The following is a 22,777-nucleotide window of genomic DNA, read 5'->3' on the forward strand; positions in this document are numbered from 1 at the left end:
AAATAGTGTTTCCCCAGTGGAGAATATAGTGTTTTGCACTAGAATGTACTTATAGATTGGCAGATGCTCGGACCATCTGGGTAGCTTGCCCTATGTATATCAAGCTACATGGGCACATGATACAGTAAATCACAATCAATAAGTTACTGTTGTGTGTCTTAAGCGTATATTTGAGTTACATTCAAATGTTTAGGAATTTATTGTTTAGTCACAAGCAGTGCCTTTCACACACTTATAATGTCTCATAACCATTAGGATACCATATATAGCAGTGACGGAATTATCTGAAGATGTGTGATATAGCAGGGACCGAATTATCTGAAGATGTGTGCCTACAGGCCCTATTAAAAAAAATCTCACATGCATTTATTGTGTTTGAACACAAATGAGGGGATTGGTTGCAATCATGTTTATGGAAGCTAACCCATTCCAATATCTAAATATGTACTTTTGCTTTGTGGGAGAAAAGTGATGAAAGCATGTGAACGGTTTAGTCTTGTTTAGTTTTATTTAAAAAAGAAAGGATCGCAAGTGTGGGGGTGAGAGCGTAATGGTGGTGTGTGCTAGGAGTGAGATGGGCTTCTTTACTGGAGAACTGGCAAGTTCTGAGCTCTGCAGACAAACTCTTTAGGTTAGCTATGTTCCATGAGTTCTTTGCAGAGTACATCATATTCTTTGGAGGGGTCCACATTATATTTACATTGTTTGTGTTGGGATACCAAGTTCCACACAGAAAATTACTGTTGTATAAAAGTCGGGAACTGCGACCTGAAGACTTCCTACAGAGCATAGTGTATGATTTGATGACCACTCTTAACCAACAGAACTAGACAGTTGACTGTAATTCTTGTTAACAATTCATATAAAGAAAAGGCCTTTGTTTTGGTTGCTAAACCAGGAGATGGCTGTGGCTAATGTATTCACAGTGTTTTTCCAAAAGACTACTACTTTTTTCTATGCCACAAATGTATGCGTATATGTTTTGCCAAAAATGAAGACTTTAAGGGCTCATGGTGTTGGTCTCAAAGCCTGTCACAAAAAGATTTGCCAGATTCAGGTTGAAACTTGATCCCATTGCTGTACCATCTAAAAACACTTCAATTACAAGGAAAGTACCACCAGACTGTTCTAATCAAATACATTTGTTATTTTGGTGCAAAATGAGCGTGAATTCATAGGTTATCCTTTCGTTTCAGATTCTCTTTTCACCTTTAGCAAAGCTGAGGAAACTACTGACAAAGATAACAAGCAGTGGCAAAGTCAACAGGCATCACCTTGGTAACTTACTGGCTTTGTCCATTGCTTTTGGCAATGCTGTACAGCTTTGGGACATTGTGTAGTATTGTTACAAAAAAAAGGTACATGTGTCAGAATGCGTGCACATACCAGTGGAATGGTGTGGGCACATTTTAGTTGAATTTTTTTATATACCAACCCAAGATGGCAGACCCTAGTTAGATCATATTTTTTAAAACAAGAGAGTCAAATAAAAAAGAAAGGATTGCGTGTGTGGGGGTGTGAGGATATCGGAGGACCATGTTGGGAAAGAAGAGGAAAAACAACATGCAGGGGACACAGGTGAAGTAAAGAGGGAAAGAACACCGTAGAAGCAGATGGACAAGAGAAAGCAACATAGAGTGTGAGGTTGGAGGAGGCACGCAAACAGACGAGTGTGAGCAGCATTGGAGCGATAGAAGCAAATGGATGAGAGAACACCACACGGATCAGGGGGGGAAGAGAAAAACAGACAAGGGATACAGCTGGAAAACACATTCAGTTGAGAAGTGCTAAAGGAAAAATAAACAAGAGAGAGCAGCAAGGGGGAAGAAATGTAGAAAGTTAAGAGACACCAAGATGGAGCAGTAAAAAGACACACACAAAGGTGACACCTGGAAAACACATGCATTTTCCTATTGTACTTAAGCATAAAGAAGAAAGTAGTTCCCTAAAAATGGGCAGTGAAAAGACACAAGTCAAGAGATTATGTTCCAGGGAAGGTACAAACACAAGATGGACAAGGCAAGCCATCAAATAAGAAGCAAGCAAATGAGAGTGGCAATATAGTCGATCGATCTAAAAAATCAAGGGCTTAGGCCAAGAAGTGAATACTAGAAATTAACCTTTTAGGAAACTAACATCTGCATTGTTGAATTCATGCAGGCACAATTGCCTTTTAAAAACTTGCCTTAAAAGGAAAATCCAAGAACTTTTAATGGACTTCCCCAATGAGACAAAAGTGCCATCACAAATTTCTAATTAGACTCTAATGGTACACACCTAAAGGTGCATCTCAGCCTTTAGCAATTCCGTATTAATTGTAAGCAACACATTGCTCTTCCAACTGACTTAGGGCCTGATTTAGAGGTTGATGGACAGGTTACTCCGTCACAAACGTGACGGATATCATGTCTGCCGTATTAAGATCACCATAGGCTATAATGGAATAATAACATGGACGGCTGGTGTATCCGTCACGTTTCTGATAGAGTAACTCCAATGCAAAACTCTAAGTCAGGCCCTTAATGTGACAAACTGTGTTTAATCAAGCTCCAATAATGCACCTAAACCATTGCGCGAACCTAAAACATTTTGAGTCTCTACCTTGACTCTTCTTCAGGAGCTTTCACTAGGTAAACAAAACGTTTCGCAAAGTAAACTCAAAAATGTATAAAAAAATAATGAACAAAGTCATTTTTATTCGCTGTAAGTTAAAAATTCTTACCAGTAATTACAATCACCATGCCATGATTACTGCCATGTTCAAAAGCATACCTTCTTCACTCATACACTGTGAATCTATCCATCCTCTTGAAGAAACAGTAATACCTCCTCAGTATTCATTCAATTACACACCACTGACACAGACTCCTAGTCATAAAGCCACAGATTAATGCTCAATCCCCCCTGGCCAATGTATTAATTATGTCCTTTGCAGTTTTACAATCTCTAAATATAGAAACTCAGGGCCATATTTATGAGACCAGTTGTCCAATGACACCACACAACATGGTGCATGTGCAACGCAACTCAAAACTGAGATTTATGAAGCCACACTAGGCCACCTTGCGTGGCCCTGAGTGGCTTCATAAATCTGGAGTAAAGCAACACAGCGCAAATCTGTGCTTAGCATTACTTTGCCCCAGGGAAGTGTTCTATGGGTGTTCCCATGCAACATTAATGAATTATTGTGCATTCCTAGGTTTACCAGAAGTGGTAGACCTGAGATTGCTTCAAAATGCTATGCCTTCCCAGGTGAGGTGTAACGAGGAAAAATATCTCTATTTCTACTCGGTTTCCCCTCCTTCTATGTGTGCTGCATTTTGCATCACACATCGAAACAGAAAAATGTCTCAGGGGATTGTTTTTGTGCAGGAAGGTGCCTCTTCCTGCACAAAAACAATTCTCCTTACAATACTGGCACCCTTGCACAATGGTGCACGGCTCCCTGCTTTGGCGCTAGACTGCCAAAACAGGATCAGTGCAGGGACAAAGGCAGGAATGTGCTGTACTCTTTTAAAAACAGCTCATTGCTGCTCTTTCCCTGTGACGCAGTGCAGAGCAGCAGGGTGACTTACTCTGCTGCTCTGTGTCACTTTGCCATGAACACGGCCTTCAGTTCAGAATGCTCTGTACAACCACTTGAGTAAATGCAGTCAGTTATGCTTACCCACTTATCTCACTTGTAGCTGTGAAAAGCTTAGACAAGATGTTAGACCTGGCAACCTTGGTGTGGTCTTCCCCCAAACATTTTGCATTCTCTCTTCCCTTTTTCTCAATTTGTTTTTGTTGGCAAAAGGACTCTGCACACTTTATCACTGTAAACCACTCCTAAAGTGCTTGTGCTCTCGCCCTAAAACATGGTAAAGTTGGGTTACACCTTAAAGTCCTTAGTATATGGTTAGCAGATGGTGCTACATATACCCAGGCCTGTAAATTAAATGCTACTAGTGAACCTGCACCACTCATTGTGCCACCCACTAGAGTAGCACTTCGAAATATGTCTCAGGCCTGCCAGTGAAGCCTGTTGTGCAGTTTTAAACTTCCAATTAGACCTGGCAAAAACAACCTTTTGTCAGGCCTAAATCTTCCTTTTTATATATATATATATATATATATATATATATATATATATATATATATATATTTATTTAAGATTTAAGTCACCCCCACGTTAGCACTAACCGCCCTAAATGTCTATAGGGCAGGATGCACTGTATGTAAAAAGTAGAGCGTGTGGTCTTAAGTTGTACATGTCCTGGTAGTGAACAACTCATAAATTCCTTTATCACTACTGTAAGGCCTGCATCTCCTGTTAAATAACATTGGGTTACCTTATTACATTTAACAAGTGCTAAAGAGTGACTAGGAGCCGATAGGAATGTCAAGTTTGGACTCAAATTAACTGTAATTTAGAATCTTCTCTAATAGTGAAGTCGGAGTTTAAGACACAATCCTGAAAATTCCACTTTTAGAAAGTTGGCATTTTCTTGCCCTAACCATATGGTACCTGCTGCAAGCTTTCTGGCTTACATGACTGTGAATGGCTTTGTTGTTGGGGTTTGTGTGTTCCGGCCAGATGGTGAGGCACAGCGGACTTTGTGTAGGCAGGATGGGCCATCCTGACAGGATGGTTGGGGCAGAGCTTTTCTCTGCCTTACGTACACTTCACAGTTTCACAGTGATTGCCTCGAGAACACAAAAAGGAACTTGGAACCTGCCTTGTGTCAGCCCAGACATCTTGGAGACTTGGCAGGTGAAGGGACAAACTTTCCAGAATAGGATTTGGGGGTAGCTCAGGATAACACATCCCCTCACTTCAAAGTCCGGCACCAGGGATAAATAATGGACTCTCAGAACAACACTTAAGTACACTTATGGACCCATGGAAATCTTCGGAAGGACTGTCTTGTTCCCCAGAGGACTGTCCTGCTGCTTGAGGACTGCTTTGTTCCTCAAAGGACTGCCTTGCTGCTTCCAGAGGACTACCCTGCTGCGTGACAATTCCCTTGCTCCCAGAGAACTGCCCTGCTGCTTGAAGCCTTCCTTGCTGCTTGAAGGAGAACTGGACCATCTCCTCGAACCCCAAAACAGTGGAAGTGACTCCAAGGCCTAGTTGGGTGACATCCTGTATGAGCTACAGGGACATAACCTGCTCCAAAAACCTTGAACCCTACACCTGACCTCTGATAGAGTGAGTCCTAGCCCTCATGTGGTGCCCCTCATGTTTCTGTTCAGCAGGATCTCTCACCGAAGGTATCCGCGTAGAAACTTTTTCATCTGTGGCTTGCAGCTTCGTTTCACTGGAGGTTTCCAACTTTCAAAAAGCTGTCCAAGTCTGAAGGTAAAAATCTTCACTAGTTTCAATGGCGAGAGGCTTTCTATCGACTATGATGATCGAAATCCAGCTTTTCCTGCTTAGAGCATTTTCTCGCCATCGTCAACAACTTCACCAATACTTCGTCCAGTGGCTCTCTGACGAGGATGACAACACCTCCTCTGACTAAGTCTGCTGCCTTGCAGCGGTGCACTATACTTTCTCCTGGACGTTTCTTCAGGATTTTTTCGAAGTCTGAAGGAAAGCTGAGACCAGGCCCAATCCACCTTGTGCATCCAACCCACCCTCCATCGTAGTCAGCCTTAACTTTTGATTTTGACTTTGCCCCTGTCTCAGGTGATTAGATACCAGCATTTGGTGCCTTGATCTTTAAGGCCCTATTTTGCAGTAAAAAAATTAGATTTTTTAAAAATTGGTTTGGAATTTTTCTTGTGTTTTGTTTTCACTTTACTGCTGTTTGAGTGTTGCATAAATACTTTACAAAGTGCCTCTAAGTTAAGCCTGTTACCGGACAGTTAAGCACAGGTTACTATAGTGACTTCTGTTGTCCACCCTGACAAGGATATGATCCTTTTAAGTTTAAAATAAATAGTGGCAAGAGGCACATATCGCCAACTGCGGTTATCTGGCTATGCTGGACTGGCACAAAGTCACAAGTTCAGGCTGTCTGCGATGATGTGTTGACCAGGTACAGGACAAGGTTGGGCTCTGGGAGTTGTACCTTTTTGTCCCTGGTGCTGTGATGCGTGGTCCTGCCTAACGGGGGTCCATGCTGCATCGGTCCCTGTAAAGCCACTGATCAGGAGATGCAAGGTGGTGCATCACTCTGCATCAGTTCCTGGCAAGCGGCCAATCAGGAGCTGTGAGGTGCCGTGGAGTGAGGACCCACACTGGGTTGCATCGTGCTGCACCAGTGAAGCCTTCGATCTGATGCTGCGAGGTGCTGCAAGGTACTGTATTGTGTCCAGTGGAACCACCAATCAGGAGCTGCCAGGAACTGTAGTGAGAGGTCCTGTGTCAGGCTGCTTCATGTTGCACTGGTTCTGGCGAGGCTGCCAGTTGTTCCGGGTAGGGTACACTCTGATTCCAATCAAGGGTCCAGGACCTAAGGGCACCTTTTAGGGAACAGGACTCACTCCAGCAGAGGCTAGCAGTAAGGCTCAGGCAGGTCCATTTGCTGGAGCTGGGCAGTTGAAAAGCAGGCCACTGGTAGCTTTCTTGGTCCCTGCAGCTCAAACAGGAGGCCAGCCAACTGACTCACTCTGGGTTGCCTGGGATCAAGGCAAGCAAGACCAATATTCATAATTAAGACAGCAAGGCAATCCTTTAAGCAGCAAGGCAGTCCTTCTGGCAGCAGGGAAGAACATCTTTGGAATCTTTCACAGTTCTAGAAGTGTTCTAATGGGTGGTTCTGAAGATTCCCTTGTCTAGCCATAAAACTGGTATGGTCAGTTTGTTCCCTTCCCCTGGTCCTGGCTCCAAACTGTCCAGGGAGACAAAGGTAAGGTCAGGCATGGTGTTAGGTTCCTTTATGTGCTGCAGGTAGGGCCTCTGAAATGCAATCAGGGTAGGGGCAGCCCCTACCCAGCCTTTCTCTCAGGAAAGCCCTCTCCCTCACACCTAAGTTTCCTTTCTCTCACTCACAGTCATTCACAGTCATGTGTCCCATGGCTCTAGTCCAAAGGCACAGTTGGTTTGGACAAGAAAATATTTAAAAGTGGCATTTTGAAAATTGTAACTTACAATCCGACTGTACCAGTAAAGAGGAAGAAAATACAATTCATGTGAGTGTAAACAGCTTTTCTCTATCTGCTCCCAATCCAAAGTTAGCCTGTAATAATTGCAATATCGTAACACAGTGTTAGCCAATAGGGGAGATAACCTTTCAGAGAGTTTTTTCATTGCCAAGACATGTAAACGTTGAACATGCATGTCCTATCTTTTAAACATCATGGACCAGGCTCAAGGGGTGGTTAGGGCCTAACTTAGGGGTGAATTCTGCATTTTAAAAGGATGGTTTAGGCTTGGAAAAATGTTCATTTTGCCAGGTTAAAATGAGAGTTTAAAACTGCACTACAGGCTGCAGTGTGGCAGGCCTGAAAATGTTTTCCAGTGCTACATTAGTGGGTGGTACAGTGAGTGCTGCTGCCCACTAGAAGTGTTTAATGTACAGCCCTTGCTTACAGGTAGGACCATTAACTAGAAACTTACAAGTAAATTAAGTGTGCCAATTAAGTCAAGGCCAATATTATTATGTTTTAAGTGAAGAGCACAAGCACATTTGAACTAGTAAGTAGGGATAAAGTGCAAGAGTCCTAAAACTAGTTCAACAAAGTTAGGAACCTAAGGCAAAAGATTTGAGGGAATACCACACCAGGGATGTCCAGGCTAATAACACCCCTAGGTAATATTATTCCCTAACTTTGGAAAACAGCGCCACAGGTTTAGAGCCCTAAACAGGAAAGGTGGGGTTTGGTAACTTCGTACACAAATGCATCCACTGCAGGAAATTGTGGTTTATCTCATGCTCACATTTTTTAATTCTGATGGTCCCACAGAGACTTTCATTTTTCTGAAGTTGATAAAATGAATGAAATTGGGTAAACGGAGCCATTTTTTTTCGGTTCTAATATTTCCTTTGGAGTGTACGTTGGCTTCATGTGCACTTGTGTCACGTTAATCATTAAACAGGCAGAGTACTTTAATAGTAAATACGTTCCATTTTCTTCTGCTCGATTCCTGTGTACCAAACACCTTGGAATAAGGCAAAAGTATGTCTTACACTCTACACTCTATTTATTTAGCAACTGATTCCATCATCAGTGGTGTATTAAGTGCATGAAAGCACATGATGGTTTTCTTGTCGGCGTGCTGACTTTATAGCTATTAGAAACTGGGTTACAGGTTGAGCTGGGTGCGAGTCCTGGTCAAGCAGCAACCACAAACCTAGTCAGGGTAAGACACAAGCAAAACCCAAATTAACCTGTGCTCAGCCCCTTGTAGCGTTCCACAAAGCAGTCAGTTTTAACTTAGAGGCAATGTGTAAGGTATTTGGGCAACACTCCAAACAATAAAACAGTGAAAACACCAGACATAAAAGATGGATGCTACACAACATTAGCAAAATAGAGCACTATTTAATAAACAAAAGAAGACCAAAACAAAAAAATCCAATCGGTAGAACAGGAGTTATACAGGAGTTATACATTTTTTTTTAAATAAACTGCAATATAGCACCTAAAAGCACAAAGTACCCATTGCAGCTAGCTGGACGCAATGGATCGGGGCAAAGTAAAAAGTTCAGGCCGACTGTGATGGAGGGCAGGTCAGATACAGACCCAGGTTAGTCCAGCTGAGGTTTACCTTCTCAAGTTTTTGCTAACAGTCCCATTTACTTTGGAGAGGGTAGTGAGGAGCAAGGAGATCGTTGTGGGCTGTAATCGGCGTGGTGTGAAGAGCAGGCTGGGCATTGCAGGCGGGCAGGCTGGTTCTTGGCACTGGTAGTCTCCTGTGAGCAGTCAATGCTGCTGTGCCAAGACACGGGCTGGCAGCGGCTTATGCTGATTTTTGATAGAACAGGCCTATTCGCAGTCATGAAGAGCCCAGAAGATTGATTTCAGGAGCCACAGCAAGGTTCCAAGAACTGAGAGGCACCACTTGGGATCAGGAACTCACTGAAGATGGGTCCAGGAGCTGTTGGGGAGACTTTTGTGTCCCTGAGGTTTAGATCAGGAGGCCAGCAGACTAGCCCTGTGAGTCACTCTGGGGTCCTGGGTTCAAGATGAATGTGAAGATCCAGTTCTTCTTCTCCAGGCAAGAGGACAGCAGGCAGCAAGTCATTACAGCAGGCCAGCAGTTCTTTCAGAGCAGCAGTCCACCAGAGAACCAGTCTTTTTAGCAGCACAAGAAAACCTTCTTCCTAGCAGTGGACCACAGATCCAGACCACAGGTACAGGAATGTACTGAAAAGCTGATTTCAGACCTCATTTTATACACAATTTTGCCTTTGAAATGGGGAGATGCTTTTACAGGCATGCTTTTGAAGTGCCCTGATGCCTTTCCTTCCTGGCCATGGCTCCAGACACACTACAGGGGGTCTGCAGCCCATTTTGTGGAGACAGTTAACAGGCTATTCAGGTGTAAGTCAGGGAGAGCCCAGCTCCTCCCTACTATACTACCAGTGATGGTCCATCCAGTCACAACTAAGCTCACATTGTATGTGGCTGACTGGGAGGAATACATAAAGCCCACTGCCAAATAAACTTAGTCATCGGACCCAGAGCCAGGCTGCAGGCACCTAAAGGCTAAGGCAAGACAATGCCAACTTTCTAAAAGTGGCATTTTCAGAAGTGCAATTACAAATCAGACTCCAGCATAAGTTAAGATTTTAAATTGTGACTCCAGACACACCAGACATGAAGGGATTCTTCTCTCTTCCCATTACTAAATCTTATAAAGTAATTACAATGTCATCCTATGGGAGAGATAGGCCTTGCAGTACTAATGTAAGAGGTTTTCACTACCAGGATTTGTAAAACTTAAAAGAACATGTCCAGGTTTTTAAATACATTGCAGACTGCCCTCTGGACTGTCCATGGCCTAATTTTGGGGTGGCATATGTATAAAAACAGAAGGTTTGGGCCTAGAAAAATGTTTATTTTGCCAGGTCAGCATGGTAGTTTAAACTGCACACACAGACTCTGCAGTGGCAAACTTGAGACATGTTTAAATAGCTACTTAAGTGGGTGGTATAAGCAAAGCTGGCAGCCCACCTAGTAGCATTTAATTTACAGGCCCTGGACACATGAAGTGCACTTTACTTGGGACTTATAAGTAAATTAACTACCTTAATTAGATGTAATCCAATGTACCATGTATTAAGCAGACAGCACAAGCACGTTAGCACTGGTAAGCAGTGGTAAAGTGGACTGAGTCCTAAGACCTCTATTGGAGGAAGGCAAAAAGTTTACGGATGGCTCTGCAGAAAGGGACAGGTTCAACAATAGCACTGACAATCATTTTATCCCTTTTTAGTGTTGGCAATGATTTTTGTCTATAAACCATTTCATTAAACCATGCCAGCCTTTTTACATGTAACCATGTGATAATAGCCCTTCTGGTTAGTATCAGAGATTGACTGGGAACCAGCTCACTAAGAGCTGATCAGTGGTGGCAGAAATAAATGTATTTCTATAAAATCAAGTAGTTAATTCATTAAGGCTCTACAGTGAGTTCGCCAGAAAAAAAACCTTTATTCTAATTGTTTTGTCCTTCATTTTTTCTCTAAGGAGCTGATTCACAAAGGACCGCCTCACTCGTGGCAGAGGTCACACAACTGTGGAGGCCCCACATGTTTGGCAGTGGGTCCGCGCTTGAGGGAGTACTTCTGCAATGGGTAGCTGAAAAAGTGGGTTTCTCGCCATGCGTGCGGGGCCCACGCCAAGAGTGAGGGCCCCCACCACGAGTGTGGGGTCTCTGCCACAAGTGAGGAGGCCCTTTGTGATTCGGGCCCTAATTGATTTTCTCTTCTTCATTCCTATTTTTGTTTTTATTTTAGCAAATCACTTAATTTTATAGCTATCTGCAGAGATTACTTGACATTTTTTTGTTTCTGCACCCACATACTTTCAAACAACTGCTCCAATGTGTATTAGTTCGCACAACAAACATGTACAGAAATAAACGTAAAAATTCCTCTCACCATTAAATTCAGCTTGTGATTAATTGACATAGCGGAGTGTTCCAATGCTTTAAATACCGATGCATAGCAGTCACTTAGTTTTGTATATTTTCCAACTAGAGCAATGGAACAGTTCTGCACCATCCGTTCATATCTGATGAGAAAAAAATATGATAATTAAGGTAAGGAAGCAACTCAGTGTCACAAAGTGAGTGAAAAAAAACAGTTTATTTCCATATCATAACTCCCACAAATAAGCTCTGCTTCAGAAACGACATGGAATTGTGTTCTGTAAAGCTCTCTGATACCCACGAGACCTGTTCACACTTTATAAAAACTCTATAAGAATAAATCAATAAATCAACAAAGGTGCTGTTGGAAAATTGCATTTCAGCATCAATAAGGAATGTAATCTGAATGTTCTGCTCGCTCACACAAGGCCCCAACGACCTAACTTTAAACGTAAACTTATTTCAGAATAGCTAGCATGCCTTAGGTCGCTTGGCACAAGAATCTAGTATTTCGACAAAGACCATGCATGTGGTATGTGTTCAATAGTTAGCCAAAACAACAACATAGTTGCGAAATAAAGAACCGAAAATGTTGAAAGAAAGTTATTTAAACATGAAAAAACATAAAAGAATATGTCACAAAAAGAAACAAGAAAACCCTAAAAGAAAAAAAATCCTAACAAGAATGCTTTCCCTGCGGTTAGCTTATTCTTTGACAGCCTCTGCGGCTGACTCGACAGTGGCTTCGGTCAGGTAAAAAGAGGTATTTGGTCCCAGTGAAAGATCTGACCTATTCAAGAGGACGAACATATAGCCTGAAATCTATAAGCAGGTAGGGCCCCATGCGCCATGCTTACGGCGGCAAAAACTCTAAGAGGCATTCATCAAGGTGGTGTCTTTTTTGAGTAAAGTTAACACTTTGTCATGGTCGACCAGAAGAAAACATTTTCAAAGTTCAGACTTAGCTTTAAATGTTCTGACAGCAATGGAAAAGTCATCGAGTCTTTTGTGCTTCAGGGAAATGCACACTACGTTCTGTAGAAAATACAGACACAGAAGTTCATGCCAGAGCTACAAACTATTTTCCTCTACTTAGACCAAAAATGCAGGAACTTTAATGTAGCAACAGACGGAAAGTTCTTCATCGCCTTAAGTTTCAGGTAAACTTTCTCCTTGAAATGGGTCAAAACAGGTATTGGTGACGAGAACTAGCCTATTCAAATCACCTATCCACTCCTACTTTTCCAGCAAACGATTCACTTCCTTTCCTATGAACATGTTTTGAGGTAACAAAATTATTTCAGAATTCCGTACCCAAACCAAGATAATGCCCCTGAAGAAGCATATCATGGCTGTGCCATTATGTGTCCTAAAATGTGAAGAAGGGGCGATTATTTTCCTTGTGTAATGTGTAAAATAAATTTGTAAACATAATGACCTGCGATATATTAGTAAAAGTGCACAATGAGAGTTGACATTTATGCAAGCCACATTAACACTGGCTTGCAAGAATATCAATGTTGTCATATTTTAGAAATGTTATTCTTTATAATCATTTTAGATTTAAGGAGTTAGACATTTAAATTGAACTAAAAGTATATTTGTTTTCATTTTAGTTGGTTGGAGTGAAGGTCGCATTCTTTTTCTATGTTCCAATCTTCAATGTCAGAGCTTGTTTTTCCAACGCTGTAGGTGCTGAAGTTAACACGGAGCTCATTGTGCATGAGAGATAAGAGGGTTTGAGAGAGCGCTATCCGACTAAAGGGGGATTCTGGCAGCTATAGCTTTTGAGATTCCTGAATGATGGTGTACATTACTCAAAGCTGGAGACCGAATCTGTTAATAGGATTTAATTTTCTAAGCAGTCGCGGACCCCCTGAAGAGTCTTCACTGACCCCCAGGGGTCCCTGGATCACAGGTTGGGAACCACTGTTCTATGAGGCTTTATGCCACCGCACCTCACTTAGACAGAATCTTCTACTGAAGTTCTGTTTGCTAACCTTTCTGAGACATTTCTTTATTATGGCAATAGTTTAAGAGCTAGAATCAATGGTTAGGCAAGATAACTTAATTTTAGAATACAGTCATCAAGTACTTTTCCTGATTTTCTGCATTGCTGCTATTGAAGTTTTGGTCTTGTATATGCTGTTATGGTTTAATATTGAGTGAAGCCTTAACTCTCTGTTGGTTATTTTGTGTCTCTATATCATAGTTTTGAGACTCATCTATGTGACTTTGGCTTCGAGACTGTAATAAAGCCCTTTGAAACTTTAATTTGGAGGTTTAATGTGTGACTATTGAGTTGCACTTGATTTGAATGATTGGGTAAAACTATCTCTTTACCCCTTGAAACAGAAAATATTCATCTCACACCAGCTGGAAGGATAGGGCCCCAGGCTCCATCAGAAGGTAGCAAACAAGGATGGTTCTCTTTCCGAATTGAAGAGAACTGGAATTAGGTCTTAAAATAGTTAGCCCCCAGAGTCCTAACCCTAGTGACAATGCCCAGAGTTGAAGAATCGTCAAAGTTGTGGAAGATCGGAGGAGAGTTGTACTAGCAGTGAAAGAGTGATTATTAATAGGGTTGCAGAGCACAGTGGTTTGCATTTAGCTTGTGGCAATTGTGAAATTGGATGGTGTTTTGTGGAGATGTTTGCATGTTGTGTGAGTGAGGTGATTTATAGAGATGCTGAAATGCTTATCAGAGCTGACGTGGCCTAAGATCCCGGGATAGTTTAAAAGTTGTGTAAGACACCATTCAGATTGTCTGCTGAGTAGTTGTGTTCGTTGTGAGATGTTGTCAACGTCATGGTTAAAATAGGGACTTACTTTGCGTGACTATGCGACAAACTGCTATAGTGGATCTTAATGCACAGAGAGTAACTGTATTGATTTATTTGTTACTCCGCAGGTCGAGGTCTCATCAGAAGTGGTTGTGAAATTTTTTGTGTGACTGAAACTGTTCATTCTTCAGTGAAGCCGACAAAGATTATTATATTGTATTTTGCATGTGCATAAGGTTTGGTTGAAAATGTGCGTGCAGATTATAAAGGAGGGGAACTGCTGCAAGGAGTGAAATCTATGTCAAAGTATGCCGCACTGGTATAGAGTGGGTACTGTGGTACTGGGCTGCTATTGGTGGGCAATGTCATAAGGTGCCACGCTGCGATTGGTGGTTGGGTCAGAGAAAAGTGATGTGGATACATCATTATTTCTAATCAATTTCGAATATTATGAAAAGTTTTGAAACATGCAATGATTTAAAGTGATACGAGATATGTTTAGAGGGGTTGTTCATATCCCTAGTAGAGAGGTCACTATATAACGATTAATGTGGGGCTTCATAGATGTGTTTGGCTTGGTCAATGGGACAAGATCACAGAAAACTATGTTTGATTGAGATTCCCACAATATGGCAAATTTAATTTGAGAATTATTGAGAATTTTACGTAAGTGTTATATGAAATGAAGCCACCTCCTAGATCCACGCAATGTGAAGCACTTAATGCTTGGGAATGTGCTGCTCATGTGAGAGAAAAAGAAAGATATCAGGGCAGAGTGAAGAAAGCTATGGTACTTATGCAGATGCTAGATGGGATGCCGAGCAGAGAAGGTGGACAACTGACATGATAGAAGCAGTTAGATTGTATCCAGCTTTGGCGATAGATGCAGTTGAGGGAGAAGGGGAAAGGAAAATGACTCAGAAATTGAAAGAAAGGAAACAAAAAGATCCTGATGATATGAGTGTGGACAACAATGAAGGCTCTGGAGATATGTTTTTGGATGTGTTACTTTCCTAACGTCCACCTCCATATAAAGAAGTTAGGGAGGGAAGTGCAATTCAGGCTGTTGGTAAGATGACCACCAGTCCAGTGGGAGTTACTGCCAATAGTGTGCCCTGTGAGTTAAGAAGTGAAGGTTTGAAAGATTGTACCCCAGTGGATCCCACAGCAAGTGTTGTTGATGCCCTTACAGTCTCAGTTATTATAGGACCGGTAGTTCCTATGTATAAAACAGAAGGTTCTGGGAGACATACATAAAATTTGTCTGTACCCAACAATGCTGAAAGGCAGAGCAGAGTTCCAAATACTTCAGGCCTTAGGGAGTTTATTCCTTTAGTTCCAACACACACTAGAACCCCATGTGAAGCGAATACAGATACGACTTTGACTATGTCAGGATACACTTCGATAGGTACATATCATACCCGCACATAATCATTTGACATGGGAACCACCTCTGAATTTAGGAAATGGTGCTGGGGGAAGTGATTCCACACCTAAGATTTCTGAGGTGACATGATCCATTAGTGTGAAGACGATGGATGATTCGGTGCAATGCTTTAATGGAAACACCCCAACCGAGGAGAATACTAGTTCAGAAGTGAGTCAGGGAATGTTTCCATCAACACCGAGACAAAGGACTTTAAATGAGGCAAAGTTGACAATAGAAATGGATGCAATAATGGAAATCAGTATGTTTGTTATTAGATTAACTTGATTGGTTACTGTTTAGATGTTTCTTTTCTTATTGAGCACATATGATATGCATGGTGGTTCTCTAATGTATTGAGGACATTATTTCTATTACATTACAGCCCTGAAAAAGTCTTTTGTGGAGGACGAAACGTGTTGGCTGCTGTTCTTTTATGAAATTGTTGCAAGAAAAGCAGAATAAAATTAAGATAACAATGAGACGACATTGAGTAACTGGACTTTCTTTGATATATTCAAAAGTGGTGCACTATCAAAATATTTATCTCCAGAACAATGTCCAGGTACTTGACCACTACGATTTGTTCAGGCAATTGTACTGCATCTAGGAGGTTTTTCACTTGTTTGCAGTCCCAGATCGGAGATCCCTGGGACGCCAGAAAACGTTGCTGAGACCACATTTGTCCAAAGTCATGAATGACAACAAAACTGTATGGAGAATCGGTAAAGATTGTCACTCTCAATTGATCAGAGACACAGCATGCTGTAGTAAGAGCAATTAATTCAGCTACTTAGGCAAAGAATATTCCTTGAAGCTAAGAAGCTTCAACAACTTCAGACAAAGCACAAACAGAGTAAGCTGCTGTCAAACGTCCGCCGTTGTCTCTCAAACATGAACCATCAACATAAAAGACATAATCAGATTCAGGTAATGGTTCATCTCATATGTCTGGTCTTGGTTTGGTACATAGCTCAGTGACATCAAGACAATTGTGGTCCCCTTCACAATCTTCAGAAGTTACCTGATCCACTATTGGCTGCAGAGTAGCAGGATTCAAAATCCTGGCACGTTTGATTGAGATGTTTTCAATATAATCTGCTCGTACATGGTAGGCTGACTACTTGTTAGATGCTGCGTTCTGGTTCTAGTCAATGTGAATGAGGGACGTACACAGTTAATGGGTGTCTCATAACAATATTGTCACACCTCTCTATGCTAGTGCTAACTACAGCTACTGATTTTAAACATCTAGGCAATGCAGAAGCAACAGAATCTAATGTGGCTGAAAAATATGCCACATGTCTCTTAGCATTTCCATGTGTTTGATTCAGCACTGGGAGAGCACAGCCTTCCCTCTCGATGCAGAAAAATGCAAAAGATTTGTTATTGTCGGGCATGCCTAGAGCCGGCGCACAACAGAGACATTCTCAGCTCTAGAAATGTGACAAAACAATCCTTTTCCCATGGTACCGGATCGGACACCTCCTTGTGTGTCAACCTCTGTAAAGCTTAGCCACCAGGGAAAAGTTGTGTATCTACTGTCAACAGTAGCCCACCATTCCCTAAAACATCCTGACTTCTCTCTGTGCAGCTGCCGGACCCATTTTCAGATTTGCTGTCTTTTGATACCTTTCTCACTTCCTCCTCAGTGTGGTATCCAAGGTATTGGACTTGTTTTTGACAATACTGTAACTTTCCTGGGGATACTTTATGCCCATTCTCAGCCGGCCAGGTGGTTCAGTAATGTAGTGGTCATCTGTTTACAAGCTTCCTGAGTATTCAACGCCACCATGAGGTCATCAATATACTGAATCAGGACCAAATTGCATGGTATGACCAAGTATTAGAATTTTGTCTTTAAGATCTGATTAAAAATCAATGGTGACTCAGTATACCCTTGTGGAGCTCGGCACCATTTCAAAACCCTATTTCTGAGCCGGAATGCAAAGAGGAATTGACTGCCCTCATGCAATGGCATCGAAAAGAAGGCTTGACTCAAATCAGTGACAGTGAACCACTCGGCTGCACATGGAATCTGAAACAATATTACAGCTGGATTCAGTACCACTGGGCAGCAATGGACAACAATATTGTTTATTTTCCCAAGGTCCCGTACAATTCTGATTTTCCATTTGGTTTCTGAAGACCCATGATTGGAGAGTTACAAGGACTTCCCATGACCTCCTTCAGAATTCCATGTTGTATCATGGACTCAGTTACAGGAGTTATTCCAGCAATTGTTTCGGAGGTCAAACTATACAGTGGGGGTCTTCAGAAATTCAACATGTGGTCTAACAGTAATCCTGGAAGATTCTACACCTTTTATCAGTTTGATATCCTTTACTGAAAAATCCCATACTTCACGTTTCACTGTTTCTCTCAAATCTGGAGGCAAATTGTCAACTGTTAACAAAGTCAATAGGGTGTAATGTGTTTCACTTTTTATCAACTTAACCCATTAAGAGTGGGTGTGGGCCACTGGCCGACGCCCGCACTACCTCCCTGGTGCGGGTCACGACCAGTGGCAGACACCAGGGAGGGGGTGGAGGATTTGTATTTTATTTTCACTCCCCAGGAGACACAGAAGCTTTTCCGGGTCTTCCCCCACCCCCTTTGTGACATCAGTGCGCCGCAAGACGCGCTGACGTCACATTGTTGTTTTTTCCCCCATCGGAGCAGGAAGCGGCCGTGAGGCCGCTTCCTGCTGCGATGGGGAAAACAACCCCAAACAGCCTTCCCCATGTTCGGGAAGGCCTCGTATGAAAGGGGAGACTCTCCCCTTTCATACGAGGCCTTCCTGAACGCGTTTCCTGGCCACTGATCGCAGCACAGCTGCGATCGAGGGCCAGGAAACGCCACTAGACACCAGGGATTTCACTTGGGGAGGGTCCCTGGGGGGTGGGGCGCGATCGCACTCGATTGCGCCCCCCACCAGGGCTATTTTATTTTTTTTTAAATAAGAAAATAAAGAATTTGATAGGGGGTCGCCCGTGGGCAGGGCGACCCCATGTGGGGGCAATATTTTTTTTAGTAGTTGTAGGGTTTCCCTGGGGGCCATTTTGGCCCTCAAGGAAACCCTACAACTACTAAACAAAATATAGATCTATATATATATATGTATATATATATATATATATAGATCTAACTCTATATAGATATATCTATCTATGTAGATAGATACATCTACATGGATATATCTATAGATATATATATATATATATATATATATAGATCTATCTATAGATATATCCATGTAGATAGATATATCTATTTACATAGATAGATATATCTTTATAGAGATAGATCTATATATATATATATAATAATATTTATAGATCACTTTTGTCAATGCATGTGTGGTTTCCCTGGGGGCTGCGATTGGCCCCCAGGAAAACCAGACCCACATACAAAAGTGATATATATATATATATATATTATTTGCCACCAGTTGTCTTGCAGTTGCAGCTTGTGTCTTCAAAGCAATGCACATACTTCAACTGACGCATTTCAACTGCAGCTTTTCGGCAGCAATAAAAAAAGTCAAGTAAGTCTTGTGATTATGTTTCTGCTACAAAAGGATCAGACTTTTGTCTAGTGACAGTTTTAGCGCCATAAAGAAGCGCTGAAGGTTTATATGCCTACTGCAAAGAGCAAATCTGTATTTTATGTAAATAGCTGAATACATTAGTAAAGTCAGCCATTACCTGCACTATAACACAAATTAGATATGTATGTGCGGGATGGGGGCGCGGCTACGGAGAGAAGAAAGGCACTTTTGCTGGATGGTAATGAGGGAATCCGAGGAGGAGGACGTGGGAGTGGGAGCACCAATAATAATTGTTGGACTGGGCGCAGGAGGTGCTAAAGACTGTGACGAATGGTATGTGACAAGGTGTTTTTTGAGTGCCTTGAAAGAACGTAATGATTGAGGGAAGAAGCGCAGCTAAGGTGGCCTCTACTGTTGCACGTTTCACACACACACCAGCAATTTTGTGACTGTCTACGTAGGCTAGTGTTTTAGAGCAACAGTTTAACTAATAGCAGAGATGGCATCTTGATGGATGACTGCTGACGCCGTCACTCGGTTTATAGAGGACAGCTCTGACATAGGATCAGAGACTGAGGCAGCAGAAACTGAGACAGCATCTGAGGGATAGGACAATGGCGCAGACTCTGGGAGTGATTTTTCAGTCGGAGAAGTCCCACTGGATAACTCCTCTTCCAGTAAATTATGAGGGAGGTGATGAGGACAGACCTGCTGTCCCTTCACAAGCAGTCAGTGCAGCGGGGCAATAGTGGGTTGGCCCAACCCAGAGAGCAGGTAAATGCGGCGGCAAGCACAGAGAGAGAGTGCTGTCTTGGGAGCATCTCAATTTAGTTCAGCCCTAAATTCCACCGCCCAAATCGTATTATGGAGACATCAGAATTATCTATCACAAAACAAACTGGTTTTGTAAGGCAGGCACCTGTGTTTTTGGTCCTGGGTTCGGTGGCCATATAGGGAAACATACTAAACCCAAACATTTCTGGAAACTAGACAGCCGGGGGAGTCCACAGAGGTGTGACTTGTGCCGATTCCTCAAAGGTTTCTTACCCAGAATACCCTGCAAAGCTGAAATGACGAATAAAAACTCATTTTTTCTTGCATTTCTGTAGCACAAACTACAGGAATATGCTGGAATCCACAAAATTCCTACCACCCAGTGATTCTTCACCCATCCTGATAAAAGCACTACTTCACCTGAGTGCCTATATCTAGTGCCTGCATCAGGAATGGATCACCCCAGGGTCAACAGTTGCCTCATGTAAGGACCAACATTGACCGTTGTGTGATCTATTCCTGTCACAGGCGCTAGGCCTACCCACACAAGTGAGGTACCATTTGTATTGGGAGACTTGGGGGACCGCTGGGTGGAAGGAAATTTGTGGCTCCTCTCAGATTCCAGAACTTTCTGTCACCGAAATGTGAGGAAAAAGTGTTTCTTTGGCCACATTTTTAGGTTTGTAAAGGATTCTGGGTAACAGAACCTGGTGAGAGCCCCACAAGTCAGCCCATCCTGGATTCCCCGAGGTGTCTAGTTTTAAAAAATGCGCAGGTTTGGTAGGTTACCCTAGGTGCCGGCTGAGCTAGACGCCAAAATCTACAGCTAGGCACTTTGCAAAAAACACATCAGATTTTAGTGTAAAAATGTGATGTGTCCATATTGCATGTCCTGTCGCAAGCATTCGGCCTACCCACGCAAGTGAGGTACCATTTATATTGGGAGACTTGGGGGAACACAGAATAGCACAACAAGTTTTCTTGCCCCTTGTCTTTCTCTACATTTTTTCCTTCCAAATGTAAGACAGTGTGTAAAAAAGATGTCTATTTGAGAAATGGCCTGTTTATCACATGCTAGTATGGGCACCCCAGAATTCTGAGATGTGCAAATAACCACTGCTTCTCAACACCTTATCTTGTGGCCAGTTTGGAAATACAAAGGTTTTCTTGATACCTATTTTTCACTCTTTATATTTCAGCAAATGAATTGCTGTATACCCAGGATAGAATGAAAACCCACTGCAAGGTGCAGCTCATTTATTGGCTCTGGTTACCTAGGGATCTTGATGAACCTACAAGCCCTGTATATCACTGCAACCAGAAGAGTCCAGCACACGTAACGGTATATTGCTTTAAAAAATCTGACATTGCAGGAAAAAGTTACAGAGTAAAAAGTGGAGAAAAAATGGCTGTTTTTTTCAGCTCAATTTCAATATTCTTTTTATTTCAGCTGTTATCTTCTGTAGGAAAACCTTGTAGGATCTACACACATGACCCCTTGCTGAATTCAGAATGTTGTCTACTTTTCAGATGGTGTCATTTTCAGGGAAACAACCACAAGCCTTCTTCGGCAGCCCTTTTTTCCCATTTTTTTGAGAAAAAAACCCCGAAATTTTAGGTGTATTTTGGCTAATTTCTTGGTCTCCTCCAGGGGAACCCAGAAACTCTGGGTACCTTTAGAATCCCTAGGATGTTGGAAAAAAAGGACGCAAATTTGGCGTGGATAGCTTATGTGGACAAAAAGTTATGAAGGCTTAAGAGCGAACTACCCCAAATAGCCAGAAAAGGGCTCAGCACTGGGGGGGGGGGCAGCAGCTAAGAGGTTAACGACAGCATCCTCATTTTGGGTATTAACTTTTATTCCTGCTGGAGTACAATAGATGACACAGTTCAATTTTGACAGTACGTCTCTTCCCAAGATATTCACTGGACTGCAATCAAATATTATACATTTGTGTTCGTCTTCAAAAGATCCAATTTTTGCAGTGACTAGGGCAGTTTCTTGAGCTGTCATTTGTTTATTTTCCACACCAACAAATTGGACTGTTTTTCACAAGAGGGATAGTTTTGGGACTTCTACTGTTCTCAGAGTAGAACGGGTAGCACCTGTGTCAACCAAAAATGACATGGGCGGCGATCCACTCCACTATCTATGATAGTCTGCTGTGGTCTTCCTCTAAGCCTGTGCCAAGCATGCAGTCTTCTTCCCCTCTCATGCACCATCAAGTTGACTGATCTGAGGCAATTCTTTCACCTGTGTCAAACAAAAGGAACTGTTAAAACATATTATTATCCTGTGCCCCATTCGCATTCATTCTCATGCCCTGCATATATTCTGGCATTATCCAACAGCATTCTGCTGTGGCATCAGGGGTTGGTATTTGCATCACTGGAGCTTGGGGTACATTAAATGTTTGTCTCCTGGGTCTTTGGACACCCTGCTTATGGTTAGAATTGTTATTCTGTGAAGGCTCAAATCCTGCATTTTAGACCTGATTAGCCAGATTTAAACAACATTCCTACTTGCAATGTCCCAGCGTATTGCAGAGGTGAAAAGAAGTTAATCTTTTTGGGTTATCTACATCCATTCCTGTACAAGAATCTATTGGGACACTTCGACTTCTACTTTGCAATGGATTCTGTGGCTGTAGATATACACCTTGCATTGCGCTGGCATTGTTTAGAGCCAGGGGCATCTGGCTAGTTCTTTCAGCAGCTTTCATTTAGGCAAGCATCAACTTTTCCTTCAACTTTTTCTGCTTCATTTCTGTTACATCATGGCAATATTTAGCATAGCACTGAATCTCTTCAATTGACTTTTTCTGCTGCTGAATCATAAGACTTATTTCTGGCCTCAGCCCGTAACAAACCTCAACACAAAATGCCCCATATCCTTTGCCTTTAAAGTCTCCATACCACTATACTGTTTACATTCTTGTAACAGCCTTTCATAGTAAGCATGTATCGACTCCTTTGGTTCTTGAGTTGTTCTATCAATCTTGACACAATCAACATCATGAGGAGGCACCTTCCATTTCAGGAATGTCATAACCTCCTGATATTTCTTTATCAATAAGGGCAAAGGACCCTTAGTCACTAATCTCATAGTCGGTTCTGTCAGAGGCCACCAAACAGCCATTTTGCACCCAGTCCGCAAGTCTCTCGGAACAACAATGTCAAACAATGTATTAACATAAATCCAGAACAGCTGTGAA

At 42.2% G+C, this 22,777-nt stretch overlaps 1 protein-coding gene across 3 annotated transcripts in view; it reads right to left on the reverse strand.

Annotated features, from left to right (window-relative positions):
- Positions 1-22,777, reverse strand: part of CTPS2 (CTP synthase 2) — a 1,490,982-nt gene that overhangs the window by 782,880 nt on the left and 685,325 nt on the right. For all 3 annotated transcript variants that reach the window (XM_069205035.1, XM_069205036.1, XM_069205034.1), the window contains one exon: positions 11,037-11,169. In XM_069205035.1, coding sequence (XP_069061136.1) covers positions 11,037-11,169 — 133 coding nt within the window. The remainder of the gene's footprint in view (positions 1-11,036; positions 11,170-22,777) is intronic.

Source organism: Pleurodeles waltl, chromosome 8 (assembly GCF_031143425.1).
Source record: "Pleurodeles waltl isolate 20211129_DDA chromosome 8, aPleWal1.hap1.20221129, whole genome shotgun sequence".
Lineage (NCBI taxonomy): Eukaryota > Metazoa > Chordata > Amphibia > Caudata > Salamandridae > Pleurodeles > Pleurodeles waltl.